This window comes from Eucalyptus grandis, chromosome 10 (genome assembly GCF_016545825.1).
Source record: "Eucalyptus grandis isolate ANBG69807.140 chromosome 10, ASM1654582v1, whole genome shotgun sequence".
Taxonomy (NCBI): domain Eukaryota; kingdom Viridiplantae; phylum Streptophyta; class Magnoliopsida; order Myrtales; family Myrtaceae; genus Eucalyptus; species Eucalyptus grandis.
This window is the reverse complement of record NC_052621.1, coordinates 6,176,501-6,196,474: the sequence shown is the minus strand read 5'-3', so window position 1 is coordinate 6,196,474 and position 19,974 is coordinate 6,176,501. Positions and strand designations below refer to the sequence as shown.

Sequence of the window (19,974 nt, the reverse complement as noted above, 5' to 3'; positions counted from 1 at the left end):
GGGGAGATGTCCTACACCGTGGCGGGAGCGGTCCCGTGCCCAACATTCACCCCGTATTTTGTGACCCGAACCTCACTGGAAATCTCTTCAGTTTGATCATGACATCACCGGAGTGGATTAGGCGTTTCCGATCACTCAGCTGAGAGGCTGGTGCAACCACCACTCCATGCCGCCCCACCCCCACCCCGAGCAAGGCAGGTTCTCATTTTAAATGGTGGCTCATCAGTCCGAGAGAGATGCACTCGTAAGGAAATCCGAGATTACACTTGGGACCGGCGTATTCAGGAGCAAAGTTAAAACAGCAGAGGCATTCAAACCTCTACGTGCAGAGACCATGGCGATCCCCGAGTCACATATGGCTCGCAGGTCATGGAATTGTAACACCTTTGCTGCAGAGGCAGACCGACTCCAACCAGAGCCATGCAGAGCAGCTAGAGCAAAAGCATTCATTGGAAACAACCTAGCAGTTTTACCAAGTCACATCTAGGTCAGGACATATAAACAAAATTATACAAGCCAACCCTACCGTCATATAAGTATATTTGGCATATCCACAGGGAAAAACCCACGGCCGCCCCATGGAAGAAGAGGAGTCAGACTATTATATTCTTACCGCAGACAGCTGAAACTGCACCTTAGCTTGCCATCGGAGGGCCACAGTGACGCACGCGAGGCTTAGACAAAGAACATGGAGCTGCTGACGTTCTCCTGCAGTTTCGGCATCTGAGGGACGGGAACGGCTCCAGCAGATGTCAGCCCGCCATGGCTGGACGATGTCTCTGATGCATCTTCGCATTTGACGAAATGCGCCAGCTGGGTCGCCGCCAAGTGGGCATAGCAAATTGGAGCGACTACACATGCAAGAGAGATTTATTAGGTGCTAACTAGATTGAAGGACCTCTCAGAAGCTGACAAGAACATGTCCAAGAAAATTCAATTGTCGCATAATGATCCATCCTGGCACGTAGGTATTATACAGACTAACTTAAGCAGATCCACCAATTGAATTGACCCAAAAAATACGCAGTTAAAAAACCTGTTTGTCGACAAAAAATTCCTCAGACATTCAAAAAATGAAATAAGTATGTTTACCTACAGATATTGCAGTTGTGCTTCTCTGATATCTGCAAATGGTGACAAGGAACAGTGAGAAAATTCCAGCGATTTATTTGAGAGAAGTCAATCAAGATTTGAAAAGGCACTTACACATATGATAGAGCATGCACAAGTTCCTGCAATTCATCTGCTGAATAACCAACCTCGTCATATAGCACATGGTAGTGCGTCGGCCTAGTGGTTCCCTGCAAGTATCAAACAAGATATGGAAGATAAGTAAGAGTAAAAATTGCCAAATTGTTTCATTCTTGAAATGCATCAAACATTTGGAAATAAGCTGAAATGAACAATAAGAGATAACTGCACTTTGGGAAACTTTAGCATAGCAATCAGGCCGTCGATACTAAGCTTAACTCCAGCCGATCCGTCAAAAAGAACCCATTAATTGTTGGTTCTTATATCTTTTATTAAGTCACTTACAGCTGTATAGAAAGTGCTGTCTACCAATTTCATTCATAACGAGATATTGGCATGAATAACTGAGTATTTGAGATATCATTTCATTCAAGAAAGCTGACTATAGAACTTAGGTAGGTAAGGTAGGGAAACAAGAGAGGACAATCACTCCGAATTAGTGTAAGTAAATATGTCTCATTGCAACTAATCGGGCACTTTTTGTGTTCAACTACATTTTATTGTGCCAGATCCCAAACAAAACTACCACAGATAGTACAAGGCATTGTCAGCAGGAACTGAACTACTCTGAAGTTAATGCAGGAACTTACTATCATCCCTGCATGCGCACAAAGATAGAAGTCATTGTTCGAGGATGACAGACTTTGTTGTCTATGACAGTTCCTGCAAATTGAAGTATGTAAACATGTGGAGCAATACTCAGAACCAACATTCAATTTCAGCAGATCCACTCAATGGAGACAAGGTCAAGCTGTTAAGCAAAGGCCTACCAGGAGGAACATTATTTTCCGGAGATCCAGACTGGAAGAATTTTGTATGGTGATTTTTCTGAGCAACAATCACCACAAATTTGGGGGACCACTTCTCATCAAGGAACTTGCAGGCCTGAAGAAAAAATTCCAAGCATAAAACACTTTAATCTCATAAATTGGTGGAGCAACACTGAGAACCGGCTTTCCACTTCGATCCAGTCCAGATTACACTCACCTCAATGATCTGATCTAATTCTATGTTCAAGACCTGCATGAACTGAGACTCACTGACTCCATCCCTGAAATAACAAGGGCCTTTAGGGATTGACTTTGCAAAAGGACAACCAAAAGCCACTTGACAGTATCAATTTGGCAACAGAAGGCATTTTTTGGCTTTACTAATCATATCCAGTGAAAAGTCATATTTCATTATGCAATATAGGCAAGTGCAGAAAATCGAGTAGTAAAAGAACAATAGCTTAACTCATGCCATCCTGCTGCAAAACACTCATGAACAACTCAAAACTTTTAATCCAAAATATTACCCATCAATCGATGAGAATAAAATCGAAAATTTCCCATGAGAAGTGGGGAAGGAAGAGTTCCCAAAATATACTAGAGCACACTTATTATTTCCCTTTTATGTTTGGGTGAGCAAACTTGAGTAAGTGAAAGCAAAAGTACAATCACTCATGCATCTCCTTATGCACCATTTTACATAGGCCTGAGACACCACCACTCATCCCTCTGGAGAGTGCGATCAATTGCTCCTAGTCCTCTTAAAAGTGGATTAGTAATATAGATAATGCATTAATGACAGGCACACTTAAGACATCACATCATTAAAGATACAGACCTGAATATGATAATCTGGTCAGGTTTCCTTTTGCCGGAACTCACATAAAAGTCCAAGAGAAGCTCTCTGAAATTAGAAACCAAAAGAAGGCTTGACATATGGGATGAAGCAACAAATTATTGGAAGATGCACACGTGGTCATACGATGCGATCTTGCACATAATTCAAAATTAAGCATAAGCACTCTCCCATATAAATATAGTAGACAACACAAGCTCACCTTATGATACCTTCATCCTCTTTGTCAGACACCTTTTTAAACAGAGAGTCTATCATTTCTACTTTAGGGGATTGGGTACGAACAGTTGCTCTGTAGCGAGAAATTAGTGGCCATTGGCGAGAGCTTACCACCTGCGTTTGAGATGTAATTGACAGAGAATCTTATAAGCCACTATGCCCATGCTACAAGCTACATGCCAAGTAATTACACGAGCTGAATTAGCACATCACCGCAGCAATGGACGGAATATCAGAATGCCCAGGAGAGCCATGAGACACATCCATTCCAAGGATCATGGTGGGAACCTTGGAAACCACAGGAATAGAAGGAGAACGCTCCACCGTCAACAAAGAGTTCAAGCCACCAAGCTGCAGGAAGAAAGTATGGGTATAAATGTATGGTTTGATAATCATCGAGCAACGGACCAAGGCAGGTTAAATCATCATCAATTGGTTAACTCACAACACAAAAAGGATCTAAAAGAATTACTCATTAGAATTGTTGACCTTTGCATTAATCTTGAGAAGAACATTGGTAAGGTATTGGTCATTGATCCTCATGGGACAAAGGCACTGGGTAATGATTCCATAGTCAGAAAGATTTTTTCTTCTTCCACGGACCTAAATTATTGAATGAACACAAGTAATCATAGATATGTAACCAAGAATTTAGCAATACAAACAAACAGATGCAGTGAACTATACCATAGATTTCGCAGTTCTTTCTCTCGGGAATCAAACAAAGAAGGAAGAGTGGTGCCCCAGGTAGTTTAGCCTGTATCTCCTCAAACATTTTATCCACTCTAACAGCAGGAGGGGCTCTTCTGAATTGGGGGCTTTCCTCAAACACGTCAAAAGGTTGTTCGGTGATCTGCATGATGGTCACGGGCTATTCATTAGCTTATCGGAAGATGTTGCATTATAATTGACATTGGACAAGATATAAGAAACACAACCAACAGGGCAATCAGGGGATGAAAAAGGTGTCTATCAGTCATCGAGGCAAATGTTGCAGCAGACAGGATATAAGACTCACAAGTCCTTTCATATCAGCTAATCTAGTCAGGTCTCTTATAAGCCCACGCACGTCACACCGAGCAGAGAAGTTCACCACAGCCCATTTCTGCATCTTAGCTGGCTCAACAAATTTCTGCAGAAGAATGAAAAGATAGCATAAACAGACTAATTGAACACAATAATTGGTGGCAGATAATATAAATAACCTTATTCTGAAAGCTCCACCGTCCATTGCGGGGAAAGAAATCCTCTCCATTGCCCACTTTTAGCTGGGAAGGAAGCCACAGAAGTTTGTGTTATTGCAGATGATTGTCTAACAGTCCATTGCAAACTAACAGAATTTCTTTTTTTCCTTTTAATCCAGCAAACAAAATGCACAAGGGAAACTATGGCACCTTAGGAGCCGGTAGAACGCGGCCTTCAACTTGAGTAAAGCTATTGCTAATTGTGATACCGCATGAACGCAGCATAGGTTCAGAATCATAGTTGCTGCGCTTCAAAGCCTAAAGAAACCATCAAATTATATAGATAAGCAAAACTCAGCTAAAGCTGATAAACCAATCAATCAGAAACAGAAGGAGACACATACATCTGATAAAACCCTCATCCTTTCTTGGGGTTTCTGCCTCGACTTCTCAACCAGTGAAGCTCTTTGGAAATTTGTTAAAGATTTTGTGTAACGTTGCAAGGACACCAATGAACAGAGCTAAAACACAAAACAGTCTCAGATATAAGACATTTCACATTTTAGCTAAAGATGATAATATCAGCACTAGTGTTTATTTACCTCCAGTGGTATATAAGTTGGACGCTTTGGTTTCCCAACATTAATGCATGGAAAATCTCCAGAATAACGCAAATCAATTTTCCTATGGTTGACAAAATAATCATAAACAGTGACTTCCACAGTCTGACCCTCCCCATCAGCATTTCCACTCCTCTGCTTCAGAGAGAATCTGCAACATGAATGGTTGCTTAATTACTTAACATGCATTGTATCTCTTCAATACATACAAGAGAAGAAAAAAGGAGAAAGAGTAAAAGAAGGATGCAAAAGCATACAGTTGGTCCTTGCATGGACTTTCACTTAATCCAGTTATCTTGTACTCAGCATTTGAAGGGCTTGCCTTAATCCGAAGATTCTTGAGCGTCCGTTTTGCCTGTTGCATTAATGTCGGCAGAAGTAATTTCAACGAACATAGAAGAATGAATGCAGCAGACATAACCTCATAGGAAGAACATAAATCACCTTCGCCCAGTCAAGTGAGTAAGGATCCTGCACATTCTGGTTTGCAATTAGAAAATCTATCACTGGCCCAGGTTGTATGATCATGGTAGTCGATACATCTAGAATAGATATATTGGTTACTGGTTAGCTAGCAAAAGTTAATGAATAATTGAATAATTGTTGCAAGTATTAACCTATATTAAGGGACAAGCCTCCCTGGGTAGTTCTGAAGCTTGAATGAAATCCTCTGCATCCAAGAACACCACCCCCCACATCAGCAAAGTTTCTTGGATCACCATGAAAGAATGACTGGCGAACAAGAAGGCATCCCCTGCAGCAGTCAACATTATAGCATTGATTATAGAATATCCAAAAACAAACAGGATAAAAAAGAAGGAAAGGGAAGAAATATGACTGGCTTACTGCTTAGCTGCATGCTGCCTCAGAATTATATCCAGCACCCTAACGGCTTCCTGGAAGTTCTCTGATTCTTGACCCCGCAGAGCATTAGCAATCGCCTGCATGGGTATCTTTGCAGCAAAGCTAATCTCTACTTTAAATGTCTTTGACTGATAAGGTTGCCGCATTCTCTTCCGATCAGTATGATTTGGACTTCCATGAGCATCAGGACTAGCATTTCCATTATTCCTACACAAATCACGCCTAATGAGAATCAAAATAATCCATCCACAGGTGGGGAAGCACCGTTAGAATGCAATGCAAGAATGTCTACCTGCTTGATGATACATCCTCGAGAACAACTGTAAATTCAAGTTTGTTGCGTGGAAGAGGCCCAATGGTAAACAAGCTCTTCTCTCCATCATAAGCAAAGTCCTTTCCAGATAATTCACTGCTATAAGTCTCCTGCACTCTGTCCATCACTCGTCTTCCAACACCCTTCGCATCAACAGGGCGGCCATCTTCATAAGACACGGACACCTGAGTTACAGAGTCAAAAGATTAATGCAACGTCAAAACCAATATCAACGTTACCATCAGTTAAGTCACAAACAAGATATTAAACATTAAATAAGAGAGTACAAAAGTAAACATTGTACATACAGAATAATGGAAGAACTGGCCATCAACATTTGTAACATTAACTTTGAAGTGATTTGTCAGAAGGGCTATCTTTTGGCCTTTGGAACCAAGCCCTCGCCTGGCCATTGGAACCCGTGCAGCCTTTTTCTTCATTGGTGCAGGAGCATTTATTTCCTCCACTTGATCAGGAACATTACTCGATGTGAAATCAGATGAGGGAGGTTGCACACCATTGTGTGCCCCATTTCCCGCCCCATTTCCCTCGGGACCGGAGGATTCCATGGTAGATCCTAAGTGGAAAGAAAAGGTAGAGCGATTTAACTCTGCAGATTGGAGATTGTAGGATAAGAAATGCCTTACCAAAACAAGCTGGAAACAATTGATGTGCAAAGCCTAATTGAAGTTAATGAAGAAGAGTTATTTCCTGCCCTTTTCGATTAGTAACCCACATTCAATATCTCCTAATTTACTACAATAGGCATTTACAATAAACCAACTTCCTCAATCAAATATAGTTGAATTAACTTCCTCAACAGCATGTATAATTGAATTCTGCCGCCTCAATCACATTGTTTTATGTTCTCAAGCACAGCCACATGGATGTCCAAGGTTTATAAAATTAAGACAACTCCCATCAGCAATTCGACAAAACCTAAACTTAAAGGCAAATATAGCGTAATGCAAATCATAGTCATACAAAAGCTTACCGCTATAAGCCCATCTACATGTGCTGAATTAGCATCTTGCGAGTTACATAACTTAGCAGTAACTTTGGCAATAAAATAAGAAAAATGATAAAACTCTACTCCAACGAGATATACATGGAAAGAGTTAAATGAAAAGATGCCTAACAAGCCGTGTATCAGTCCATTGAAGCCACACGCAAAAAGAGATAGACCACACTTAACAAAAGATTACCTCACCAAACGAGAAGCTGAAAGTCGAATCTTGGCAGAACCCTGCAATAACGAAAGACAAAACAGATAAAATAAGCAATTTTACCCTAGAAACTCAAGACATCCCGACCCTTAGACCCACTTCAGATAGCATGCAGCTAACAATACTCTAAAAACTCGAGCTCGAAATGCTAAAAGATGAAAGAAAGCCAAGCAAATAAAACAGACGGAAAAGAAAAAAAAATTATCGAACAACGAAAAGACACGGCTCTCCATCTTCGCATGTTTACCGAGAGTGATACTACAGATCATTAGCGAACCACAACAACAAAAATGAACTTAAAAGACACTACCAAAGAACCCAAAAAAAAAAAAAAAAAAAAAAAAGCAAACAATCCGAGTGAACTTAAAAGACACTACCAAAGAACCCAAAGAAATGGGGAGAAAAAATAGGAAACAATCCAAAGTTATGGCCACCGATCGAAAGAGCGAACCCGAGAAACACGAAATACCCCCGAGCCAGACCAAAACTAGAGCAGCATTTCGAAAATCCAAAAAGTCAAAGGCCCACCAAAATGCACAACCGACAAAAAAAGCAAAAAATAATAAAAAAATAAAAAAATGACTGCAACAAAACGCCCCTGCCCCGACCACCGCGAGCGAGCATTACGCAAGACCGACGGCGGAAGGCGCGACGGCGAGGCCAGCGGCCTCGCTGCATTACCTCGCCGGAGCCGAAGGAGAGAGAGCCCGAAAAAACCCTCGAAATTCCGAGAGAAACAGTGACGAGGACGAAGAAGAAGAAGAAGAAGAAAGGAGGAGGCAAGAGCTGAATGAAGTAAGGAAGAGGAGGAGCCGTCGCTGTCCGCCTCCACGCCTTTTAATTCGGCTCGAGTTTAACGACGGGGTTTTTATGGGACTTGGCACTTGGCACTCGGCACGGAGACCCCCCCGTCACACCGGAGCCCGGATCCGCTGCGTCCGCTCGCACCGGTTGGTTTTGTGGGCTCCCCCGTCTCGTCCACACGCCGCGGTGAAATGTCGGAGCGGCCCTCGGGGTTGGTGGGGGAGCCTGCGGCTGAGGCCGCGGACACGTGGAGGCTGGGCCGGCTGCCTACGGGAATGGCCGTACGCCTCGTGGTACTGGATAGTTCCGCAGTGGATAGATTGAGGGAGGTGGCAGGCGAGGCAATGTCTAGGTGTAGCCTGTAGGCGAGATTTACGTGAAAATAGTATTTTAATATCGATTTAAAGAATTGATATCATGAGCGAACGAGGTGTTTAAATTATGTCGTTTAAAAAATAAGAATAAGAAATAGCACGAATAACCCCTAAACTTTTATCTAATAAATAATACGATCCTTGAAATTTTAATTTATTTAATATTATCTCTGAATTTTAACCTTATGCAATGTAGTTCTCGAATTTTTAATTTGTTCAATATGATTCTTAACTTTCAATACATGTTCAATTTAGTTCCTACACTTTATGAAAAATATTTAATATTATCCTTAAATTTAAATTAATAAAATAGCCAATTGAATATCTTCGAATATTTTGGGATTAATTTGAAAGTTCAAAAATTGAATTAAACGAATAAAAATTTCACGAACCACATTGCATGTTTAATTAAAATTCTAAAAATATTCGTGTCATTATCTCAAATAAGAATGTCATACATTATCTAATTATGTAAATGCTTAGCTGTTTGGTAGAAAACACATTTGTAAAGCCCCTTTGGTGATTAATCTAAATATTTTAATTTTTATTTGCTTAAAATTAAAAAAAAATAATGTTTGCAACTTTTTTAATTTATATTTGACAACAATTTTAAAGATGTTGTGTAAATAATTTTATTAAAATTAAAATTCATTTTTACTAAAAAACATCGAATGGAAAAAATTTACGTACTCTCTTTCTCAATTAGAATAAAAATACTTTCAATACAATAAAAACATGATAACATATGCTTTGAGGAAAAGAAGTTCATTATCCTTAAAAATTACAAATATCCTTAATTACTTCATAAATTTATAGCTATTTGATCACGTAACGTGCCATATCAAATGTTACATCATCATTTGAAACATTACCCTCCCCATTTACATTATCAGGATCCGTTATATATAAATTGGGATCCAAATCTACTCTTCTTATTGCAAGATGTGAAGAACAATTCGTATAGTGATACAACATTTATGGTCACGTTTTAAGCAATTGCTGGAATCATCATGAGATATGCCATCTCTTTTCTAGAGATATCAAGTGAAACTGAAGCCAGAAAAAAACAACCAACACATCATTCCATCAGTCATCAGAATAATAACTCCAACCCAGTTGAATCGCAAGGGGAGGGGGCTACATCTCGAGAGAAGTTAAAAGTAACAACCGAAGGTAATCGTCACTTTTTCAACAATTAGCACATTAATAGCGCATGAACAGAATATTCCCTAGGAAAATTGGTTCATTCCAACAATAGTCAAGGGCCTTAGAAGAAACACAAAATTGTGTGTGAGAGAGAGAGAGAGAGAGAGAGAGAGAGAGAATACTATAACACTATAAAATACAGCTAGTGAAATCAAAGTTTTTAGCTTTGTTCTTCAACTCGTCTTGAAGAAGCTTTTTTGCCTTTTGTAGCCAATCTTCTAGTTTGTCCTGGAGAAGTAACAAACAAGCAATGAAATATATTGAGCTTCAGCTGCATTGAGAAAGCACATTAAGTACCGAGATATTATTATCTGTTCAATCGAGATATCCATAATGTTTCTATTTTACTGTTTTAAGTCATCATTTTACATCTATAAGGTAAAATGTGCAGAAATTAATTTCAACCATGCATTTTTGGTTCCTAAAGAATGTAGGCTAGAAACACTCCACATTTACCAAGACTTTAAGCGGATCGGGGCCTGAATTGCAGATCAATAGTTCGACTACTAGAATGTTACAGAGCGCCTTGCTTTTGTTAAAAATTTAAAATAATAATAGTAATAATAATAAATAAATAATTTAATAAATCATTTGCTTTCTTGCTTGGCATACAAGCTACGGACGGAGAAGAGTGTTTCATTCTAACCTCGATATTCACAAGTAAATCCTAAGGGCCCAACTACTCTAAGACAGCAAAGTAAAATTTTAAATCCCATGCTTACCCAACTTCTCGCAAACGAAAAACTTTGGAAAATACTTTTTTTTTCGCAATCTACAGAACATTGATTATGTGTTTAATTGATGTCTTTAAACGGCACATCGGATCAAAATTGCACGTGATATAAGTACTTGATGACAAGATACTTAAGTTGCTAAGTATTTCAGAAATCCTCAAACTCTATAGCTAAAGAGTTGCAGAAGAGTTGCAGAAGACGAGAAATTAGATAACAATGGTGTAATGAACAGTGAGCACATTTACAATATTTTTTTCTACATGGGTCAAACCAAATACAAGTAAAATTTCAACAGCTATAGCAACAAAAGGTAACCTTTCCTAGCACAATTCTACAAAACAGCCTACGTGCCCGGCTTGACCCAACATTGTCCATTATTAAGAGTAGGATTATGCTATAATCCTCGCCTCCATAATCCCTGCCTCCTTCCTATGTAGGATGAGTTGTAATAAATGACAAGGAACATCCGAGGCTAACTTAAATGAAAGAAAAGGAATTTTACAATTACGGTGAATGATCCACAACTTCACCGTTTTCCGGTTACTCTCTTCATCCTCTCCATCCCAGCAAAACCGTATCGGCCTTTGGCGTCGTCTCAATACCAATTCACCTAAATAACAAGACACGGCGGAAGCGAAGGGAACGAAGAACCAGGGGAATATCCGTCTCTTCCCCTTTCCTCCAATTCTCGGCAAGCAGAACCCATCCCACTTTAACTAAGACAAGTCACATTAGCACCTAGAGTTCCCCCACTGTTTCTCGGAGCAGCAGCATCATCTCGAAAGCACCCCCACAGCTAAAAAAGACAAACGAATCGGAAGCATTCAGCCACCCACAAAGCAAAAATCAAACACCACCCACCACTGCCATTTCCCTCAAATACAAAAGAAAAAGAACATCAAGGACACAAGCGCTCCATGCAACGGAACTCGAAACGGCACACGAAGACCTAATCCCGACGACAAGGCGCGGCGGCACACTCGGGGACGCCATTTGAACGACCAAGTGGTCGATGATATCGACGACGACAACGACCATACCTTCGAGAGAGAGGCGGCGAAGGCCTCGACCAATGCGGCGGGAATCGAGTGGAGCGGCGGTGGTAGCAGGTGAGGGAGTCCCACCGAGCGAAGAGCGTAGAAGCGGTCGAGGGAGAGAGTGATGGAAGGGTGGGAAGAAAAACGAGAACTAGGGTTTCCTTGGTTTTAAAATGGGCAAAAGTGGTTTTTCATAAAGTTTTGAGGCAAAATAGGCAACTTACCATTTTCATTAAAGAGGCCTTCAAGCATTCCGAAAAATCTTTGAAAGCTGAGCTTTCAGCATTCCCAAGACTAAACTTTCATTTGAAAGCCCCTTGGGAATGGTTGCCAAACACCCCTATTTAGGGTGAAAGGGCTTTGGGGCTTGGATGGGCTTTCTAAATGCCCATCCAAACGCATGACCAAAGATTTCTTTCAAAGTTGCTTTTTAAAGCGGAATTTACCGAACAGTGTTTGCATTCCCTCCAAAGCCCTTTAGGCTAAACTGCTTTGCATTTTCCCAATGAGCTTTCCAAATGCCGAACCAAACGCACCCTTAATCACAATCTATCGCGTTATTATGTATAGAATTTTCACTTGAAAAGCATATAACGTGTTCTTGAACTTATGTTGGACGAAACATGCACAAATCAGCCATTTGCCCGTCATTTTATTGTAGTGCTTTGACGTCATTTTTAAGTTTATTATGTTTCTTATCATTAGGAAAATGATTAATATTGTTAAAAAATCTTAAATTATGCCTGATGTAATATGAATATCTTGATTTTTTCGTATCACTCTAAACTCACTCATTATAACATAAATACCCCGCACTTTTGTTTGTATTGCAAAAAAAAAACTCAAATTTATATGAGTGTGACAAATATATGCTGGATATAACTAAAATAAATAGTATATATATTACATGCGTATAATTTTGAGATTTTCATAACACGGACAAAAGTTTGAAGCACGTGTGTGTCACAATGTGCAATTTTAGGGTTTCTACAATCTGAAGTACTTTTGTCGCGATAGACATAGTTTGAGATTTTTGTGGCGTTTGTTATTTGAGAAAAACACAACATGTGTCACTTAATTTAAGTATTGACTGGGCCAAAATGAAAAAAAAATCCTCAAATAAAAACACACGGTTGTAAGCAAGCTCATAGCCTTAAACTACAAAGCCCATCGAATAAAATAAAACGGTCTGAGAAAATGGGCCACAAAATAAGCCCAGGGCCCGTTATCAACCAGCCCATGCAAACCATTGTTATTACTGTTATTTAAGAAAAAAACTACCTCATGTGAATTTTATGATAAATATGTTGACTTTTATTTAACGCGAAATATCTAAATTTTTTGAAATATTAGATCATGGATTATGAAAATCAATACTTTAGGAGCAATAAGAATCGTGGCTGATTTATATTCCTTTAGATCATACAATAAAAAATAATCCCACCACAGCAGTGGACGATGTCTAGTGGATTATGACCGAGTCCAAAGTTGAAATTAAATGGAGTTCTTTAATTATTAGGTAGTGGAATTGTCAAAAGGAAAAAAAAAAAGTCCCCGAAAAAAAAAAAGTTAGTAGGTAGTGGAGCTGGTTTGACTCCTCCAGCTCACGCCCATCCGCTCCTTTATTGTCGCACTTGTCTTTTTAAGATGTATAAAAAAAGCATAATCGAACAGCAAATTGCGGCATTTGGCATGGTATTGGCGTGACAGATTGCACTTTGCCCGATTAAAATTGAATTTCAACCGGCGATGATTCACTGAGGTATGAGGGAGTTTGCCATGATCTTGGGAGATACGGATAATCAAATTTCTTTGCCTAGCTTGGGACGATAAAGCTGATGAGGTGGGGTCTTTGAATGCCAATGAGCTCACTAGGGAAGTGATTGTGAGTGAAAATTAGGAGTGATCGGTTCGAAGGAGGGTTGATTTTCACATTGAAATAGATTAATTTTTTAAATCGGGAAATGGCCAATGTGGTCGTAGAACTAAACCGAGTTGGTCTATTGACCGGCAGTGATGGAATCTAAACTCTTATTTTTTATTTTTTTTAGTGTTTTTGATCTTTAATCAATAAAAGCCTTGATGAAAAGAGGATGAAGGAATAATAAAATATGATCAAGTATCATTAATTTGCTAATGGAAAAAGAAAGGTACCGATCTGGTCCGAACAATTCAATTCCACATTTCAAATCGAGACCAGATGGATTGTCATTGGTCCAGGTCAAGTACTCGCCTCCAGCGAAAATGCCTTCGATTTCGGGCAAGAAGGAGCATTTGACACGGCGTGGACTAAGAACAGTAGAATGAGGTTGGATTTACTAATGAGAGGTCAGCGTCAAAGAGTGGCTTGGTCAACAACCGCACGCGTTCGAGGACTTTAAAGGGAGTGGTAATAATTCATTCGAGACTCGAGACCAAAAGGCGTACTTTGATTGGAAATTAAAATAGAATTATCTCATGATTAAAATTACCATTAGGATTCTCATTTTGTATTGATACCACTAGGAGATAGTAATATATATATTTCACCCTAACATCCAAATAAATGGTGATTTTTTATTGATAGAAAATAGGTTTTAATGTCCCGTCAAAACTCTTTTTACTCCTATAATGTAGTGATTAAAATTAAAGTAGCGATTGTCGAGCGCTTTAAGAAAAAAAAAAAAAAACTTTTGCAACTTTCAACATGGGGCAACATTTTTCCACGATGATGCGTAATCAATGCCTCGTGTAGTGGCAATGTCGATGAATGATCATTAATAATAAAGTGCTTGGATAAAATTTGACTCTCAACACGGATTCTATTATGACAAAGGAGGTGTAGAAAAAGTGAGGTGCATGTTTGAAAAAGGAGGAGGGCACCGTTGATCATACATGGAAAGTTGAAATAAGCACATAGTAAGGATGGGGCGAGTAATTTCAATGTGGTGATACAATCGATTACTAGACTCTAATGTCAAATTCAAAAGTATAAAGTTATGATTTTTGAAATGCCGCTCGGAACAAGTTGGACTCAAGCATTCCTGTTTGATTGAGCATGCTTAACAAGAGTACACCGCAGTCAGATCTAGTTCGAACATGTCTAAATCGGAGACACGAAATCAACAAAAGCATAGAAATTACACTCCTTGTTCCCCCAAAAAATAAACATAATGAATTTCCCAAAAGAATCTATGTCCGTACTTTATGTTGGAACTGGCCAACAACTCCATAAAACTACTACCAACAACACTAAACAAAGGGTTAAAAAAACCCCAAAAAAAAAAAAACAAAAAAAAAAAAATCGTAATTTTTTTTTCACAAGAGAGGTGGAAAAACAAAAGAGAAAAAAACAAATAAGGAAGAAAATCCAAAAGCACCATGATTCCCTCTGTAATTCCCAAAGCCGATCCTCCTTCTCCCCCACCCACTTTCTCCCTTTCTCTCTCTCTCTCTCTCTCTCTCTGCGCAACGCAGGAAGAGAACCTCGAAAAAGTCTCCATCTTTCTCCCTTCCAGCGCCAGCGAACCTCCACCCACCTCCTCCCTACTCCATAAGATCATAACCCTAATTCCCGAATCCCCGACCGGCGCGCAGTCCCCGATTTCCGTTCCGAGCCGAGCCGAGCTCTGAGCTTGAGCTGATTCCGGGCGCCGGGCTTCGCGAAGCGCGAAGATGCGGGGTGGGCTGCGGAGCTTCTCGTTCTTCTTGTTGTTCTGCGCGTCGTCGCTAACCCTAGCGCCGTTCCGGCTGGCCGGCGCCAACTCCGAGGGGGACGCGCTCTACACCTTCCGGCGGAGCCTGTCGGATCCGGACAACGTGCTCCAGAGCTGGGATCCGACCCTGGTCAACCCCTGCACCTGGTTTCACATCACTTGCAACCAGGACAACCGCGTCACTCGAGTGTATGCCCCCCCACCTCTCTCCCTCCTTCTATGTGAACTCCGGAATCTGAAGATGGGTGTTTGTCCGTTCCGTGCGGCTTGCGTGGCGAATCTTTTTTTGAACTCGATTGGATGTGCCGTTGTGTGACGAATGGGCTCCGTGCTTCTTTTTCGATTAATCGGGGTTGACGTTTGGTTGACTTCTGATTGAAGTTCGTGGTTTTAAGTTCTGGATCATGTTGTTTGTTTTTGCTGGGTAAAAATCATTCTGCTATAGCATTAATGAATTGGGTAAGTTGCCTTTTTTTTTTTTTTTTTTTTTTTTTTTAAGTTTTTAGTAGAGAGCGACTGAGTTTTTGAAACCTTGATGTAAATTGGGTGATGGGTTACATCGCTTTTGAAAGTTTCAGTGTCCTTTTTGGAGAGGCAAGTTTGCATGATTATGGTGGATTTCTTGCTATTTATCGGCCTCACGAAAAGGGTTCTTTTTCCTGGCGCGTTCTTGTTGAGCACAAAACCAGTCAAAGATTCCAGTCCTAGATTTTCATTCTTTCCCAAAGAAAATTTTTCTGGTCTCTATTTGCGAGGGCTGTTCCCGTTGCCCTTTAATGATGTATCTACTGTAGATGAAAACTAAATAAGATAAAATTCTGTAAAGGTATTGCGGATTGGTTTATGTAATGCTTGGATTGATGGTTGATGGTGTCTCTTGTACTGTGGACTTGCTTAAGCCTCCTTGGATAAATAGAGTTGTTTCTAAGTTGGGTGATGGTTCTCTCTATTTGGTTCCTATTTGATAAAGTTACTTCATGATGCATAACTTTGTCTGGGGTCTTCATCTCTCCTTCCTTCCTTTTCAATGGTGATTTTTGTGAACTGTGCTTCCACTTATCTATGATTGTTTCTGATAATATAGTATGATATTTCTGCAGAGATTTAGGGAACTCTAATCTATCTGGACATCTGGTACCTGAACTCGGGAAGCTTGAGCATCTGCAGTATCTGTATGTTCACTTGGCATTTCTAATCCTCATATATTACTTTCTTGTCATTTGGGGATTTGCTTTGTTATTCCTAATTCATATCCATACTTTTCTTGGTACAGCTTAATGTCACAGCTTATTCTTGATTCAGTTCATTTATCGAGCTTTCTTTCTTTTGTTTGCAGTGAGCTTTACAAGAACAACATTCAAGGAACTATTCCGACTGAGCTTGGTAACTTGAAGAGCCTTGTTAGCTTGGACTTGTATTACAACAATATCACTGGGAACATCCCTCCCTCACTGGGGAAGTTGAATTCTCTTGTTTTCCTGTAAGTTGATTTGCATTTCTCACAGTTTGATATGCATGTTCAAGCTTTCTTCATGCTTAATTTTTTTGTGCTTTTAGAAGTTACTTAAAATTTGAATAAAGTAAAATTTGGCATGTTGGAGCATGAAACTATTTTTGGCATAATTGCACAGATCGATTCTATATAAACTGAGGGTGCAAAATATCTTTTGCCATATGCAGGCATGTGTCATGTCTTGTGAGTCTGTAGCACACGCATCCCTTGATAGAGGTTAACAGCCTTGCTGCTCACCTTTCTCACTGTTTGTTTGTTTGTTTCCCCAGGAGGCTAAATGATAATAAGTTGACTGGGCCAATCCCAAGGGAACTTGTTGGCATTTCAAGTCTTAAAGTCGTGTATGTCTAATGGTTCTGTCACTGTTGTTACTGTAATTTTATTAATCCTGTAAAATCATTGACTAATTGTGAGAGTTTCTAATAATATTCCAGGGATGTATCAAACAACAACCTTTGTGGAACTATTCCTACTACGGGACCATTTGAACACATTCCACTGAACAAGTAATCATCCCGTGCTCTTCTCCTCTTCATTGTTTGTCACTTCTCTTGGTTTTAGGAATTTGCTATGAGCTGGACCCATGGGCCTCAATCCTTTCTCTGTAATTCTGAATGTGTACCACTGTCTAAAACATTTTCTTCTGATTCATTTTCCATTTAGTATTAAATGCATCTGTTGTGCAGTAACTCTCATCTTTTATCTCTCTGCTCTGTCACTTTCTCCCAGCACTCTGTTTATTCTCTTTTGGTGCTTACAGTACCAATGACTGCAATATGAAAAGTGGTAGCATTGTTAAGGCTTGATCATTTAAGGTAGTAGGTAGGTGACTAATGATAATGATAATTAACCTTTCCTCCCTATACGAGGAATCGAATGCACCATTGACTCGATACATCAGTAAAACCAGCCATTAAGAACCATGGCAGGTAGTCTGTATTGGTCGGTGTCTTCAATTGGTCATCAGGCTCATTTTCTTCATTACTAGAAATTCATGTGTATTGGCTGCATCTTTGATTTACTGGAAACAGAAGATATGTGCTTACCAAGCAAGTTATGGGGAAGTATGTGCCTTCACCAAATTTGTTGTGGCCACAGGAATAGTGTATTAGGTGATAGTGAATATATGAAGCTGAGGGGGATTAGTAGTATGTCTGGACAACATTAAGGATCTCGAGCTCATCTTTGCCTTTTGATGTTGTATTTGTTCTTTAGTCAGCATGCTTGTTTCTATGTTTCTTACATAGTCTATTGAGATGTTTGAGGCAATGGTACTGAATGTTTGGAAAGTTATCAAAGGTTCCCAGGGGAGTCAGTAAACTCGACACTTTTACCATATCAATGAACTCCTTTGAATGTGAACAAAGAGCTTCAATAGGCTAGTTTCCCCCTCCAAAATCTGTATTGGGATTCTGTTGTTGATTAAGATGGTAGAGAGGTCTATTTGCACGATCTGATATTCAAATGTGAGATCTTTGGGTTGGAAATTAATGGATTCTTTTCAACATCCACATTATGCAGTTCGAAGATATAGTTAAATTCTCTTTTGGTAGTGTCCTCGCAGCGAAACTGCAAAGTTATTGGCCTTGTTTTTGCTCATAACTCTTTTCTAAATTTGGCCATTTTGCATTTTCTGACATGCAGATCGAGTTACTTCTTGTTACGTTTTTGCTCTCATTTATATCTTCAACGAGTCTTAACAGTCTTTTCTACTCTTGCTGTAGCTTTGAGAACAACCCACGACTAGAAGGACCCGAGTTGCTTGGGCTCGCAAGCTACGACACTAACTGTTACTAATGGGTGGACGCGATGCAAAATCTCATATCTAGTATGGTGATTCAGTCTCGAGAGTCAGGAATCTATTATCTTACATGTAAAAGGAGAGCCGGGGATGCGATCCTCTTGAGTAATTTGTATATTGTATTATACTTGAATGCTTTAGCATTTGGAACTCTGGGTTGTTGTGTTGTTTCGGAGACATTCTAAGTTATGAATCTGTATTGTCATAGTACTAGTGAAAGTCTGATAGCAAGAATGGAAGTGGTTTTTGGTGACGCCAATGGTCTGAACTGGTGCTTTGACAATATCGATAGATTAACAGCCGGTGTCACCGTTGGAATTGATAGAAATTGATAGTCGAAATGGGTCTATTTGGTGGCATAAGTTTTTTCCAGTTCTCAGTTTCGAGTTGTCGTATCGGATAGCAAAACAGTGTCATGTAGAGGTGGGTGAACTTCTGACCAAATTCCGACCAAAAAAAAATAAAAAATACTTCTGACCAAATTAGCTGTCGAAAACCGACCGCGTTCAATTTAATCGCAAGTACGATGAAAGAGTCAGACGACCGGACCAACTCAATTCCTAATTAAGTAGACAATCTGACACATACAAGCAAAAGCATGTTTCGACATGCCTAACTATCTAGATTAAATAATCCAATTAGTTCGTCATATGAAATCTCGCTACTTGATTAAGATAAGTGCTCTCTTAAAACCACATTTTCTCCGCTGGTTTGTCCATCCGGATGAGCTCCTCACTGATATTATTGGCACGGGTTTCACATTAACCTTTTCTTAAACTTGTGGCCACTAAGAATTAAGTGAATCACGTTCCAACATATTCTTTTTTTCGTACCCGTAATTCTTGCCGCCCCCATCGTACATCCCACATCAAGGATCCCCAGCAATCTGTTGGCCAACGAAAGACAATGAGAGGCGAAGGAACCGATGGAAGCAACCGATCCGAAACCCTGGAGCTCGAGGAAGAGGAAGAGCATTTTCTTGATCCTCCAAGAACCGTTCCTTAAAGGGAGTTCCCTTCTACTTTTGAGCGGGCCTGGGGTAGGTCCAACTGGCCCAAGACCAGGCCATTGCCCACCGTAAACGGCACACACGATAATCAAACGGAATATGGTCAAAGGAAGAATCATATGTAGGTACCACGCCATGCTATTTACATGCACAGATTCACACGAAAGCTACAAATGCACGGCAAAAGAAGAACGAGAGTTACCACAGATGATCAGAAGAATAGCCCGCCTACAACTGGAATTTTCACTATTTACTGAAAATCTTACTGTGAAGAAGACCTTCCGAATTTTGCTTTCTTAGACTTGTTGAGTAGGTCACTCCCAATTGGAGAGGCCAACACAATTATGTATAATTATAATAGTATGGTAGTGAGTGTGTAAAAATAAAAAGAAAAAAAAGGAGAAAAAAAGAAAAAGAAAAAGAAAATATCAAAAGAGATCAGAAAATAAATCAACGTAATCTTTCATATCTAGAAAATCAAGAGAGATTGGGAAATAA

At 39.8% G+C, this 19,974-nt stretch overlaps 2 protein-coding genes across 2 annotated transcripts; one reads left to right on the top strand and one right to left on the bottom strand.

Moving 5' to 3' along the window:
* Positions 1-432: 432 nt before the first annotated feature.
* Positions 433-8,144, bottom strand: LOC104421414 (protein argonaute 4). The gene is given in 26 exon segments (XM_010033350.3): positions 433-851; positions 1,093-1,124; positions 1,207-1,301; positions 1,842-1,882; positions 1,885-1,914; positions 2,022-2,136; positions 2,239-2,302; positions 2,860-2,925; positions 3,080-3,210; positions 3,310-3,447; positions 3,586-3,684; positions 3,686-3,699; positions 3,784-3,949; positions 4,115-4,228; positions 4,302-4,364; positions 4,491-4,598; positions 4,685-4,801; positions 4,883-5,051; positions 5,158-5,255; positions 5,345-5,442; positions 5,518-5,654; positions 5,747-5,971; positions 6,057-6,262; positions 6,386-6,654; positions 7,283-7,323; positions 7,985-8,144. Coding segments are annotated over 24 exon segments (2,763 nt in total). The 5' UTR covers positions 6,647-6,654; positions 7,283-7,323; positions 7,985-8,144; the 3' UTR covers positions 433-675.
* A 6,696-nt stretch (positions 8,145-14,840) lies between these two features.
* On the top strand, positions 14,841-18,720 carry LOC104421413 (leucine-rich repeat protein 1). The gene is made up of 6 exons (XM_010033349.3): positions 14,841-15,342; positions 16,254-16,325; positions 16,490-16,633; positions 16,936-17,007; positions 17,101-17,172; positions 18,391-18,720. The coding sequence occupies exons 1-6, from the start codon at positions 15,113-15,115 to the stop codon at positions 18,461-18,463; spliced, it is 663 nt and encodes a 220-aa protein (XP_010031651.1). The 5' UTR covers positions 14,841-15,112; the 3' UTR covers positions 18,464-18,720.
* The last annotated feature ends 1,254 nt before the right edge of the window (positions 18,721-19,974 follow it).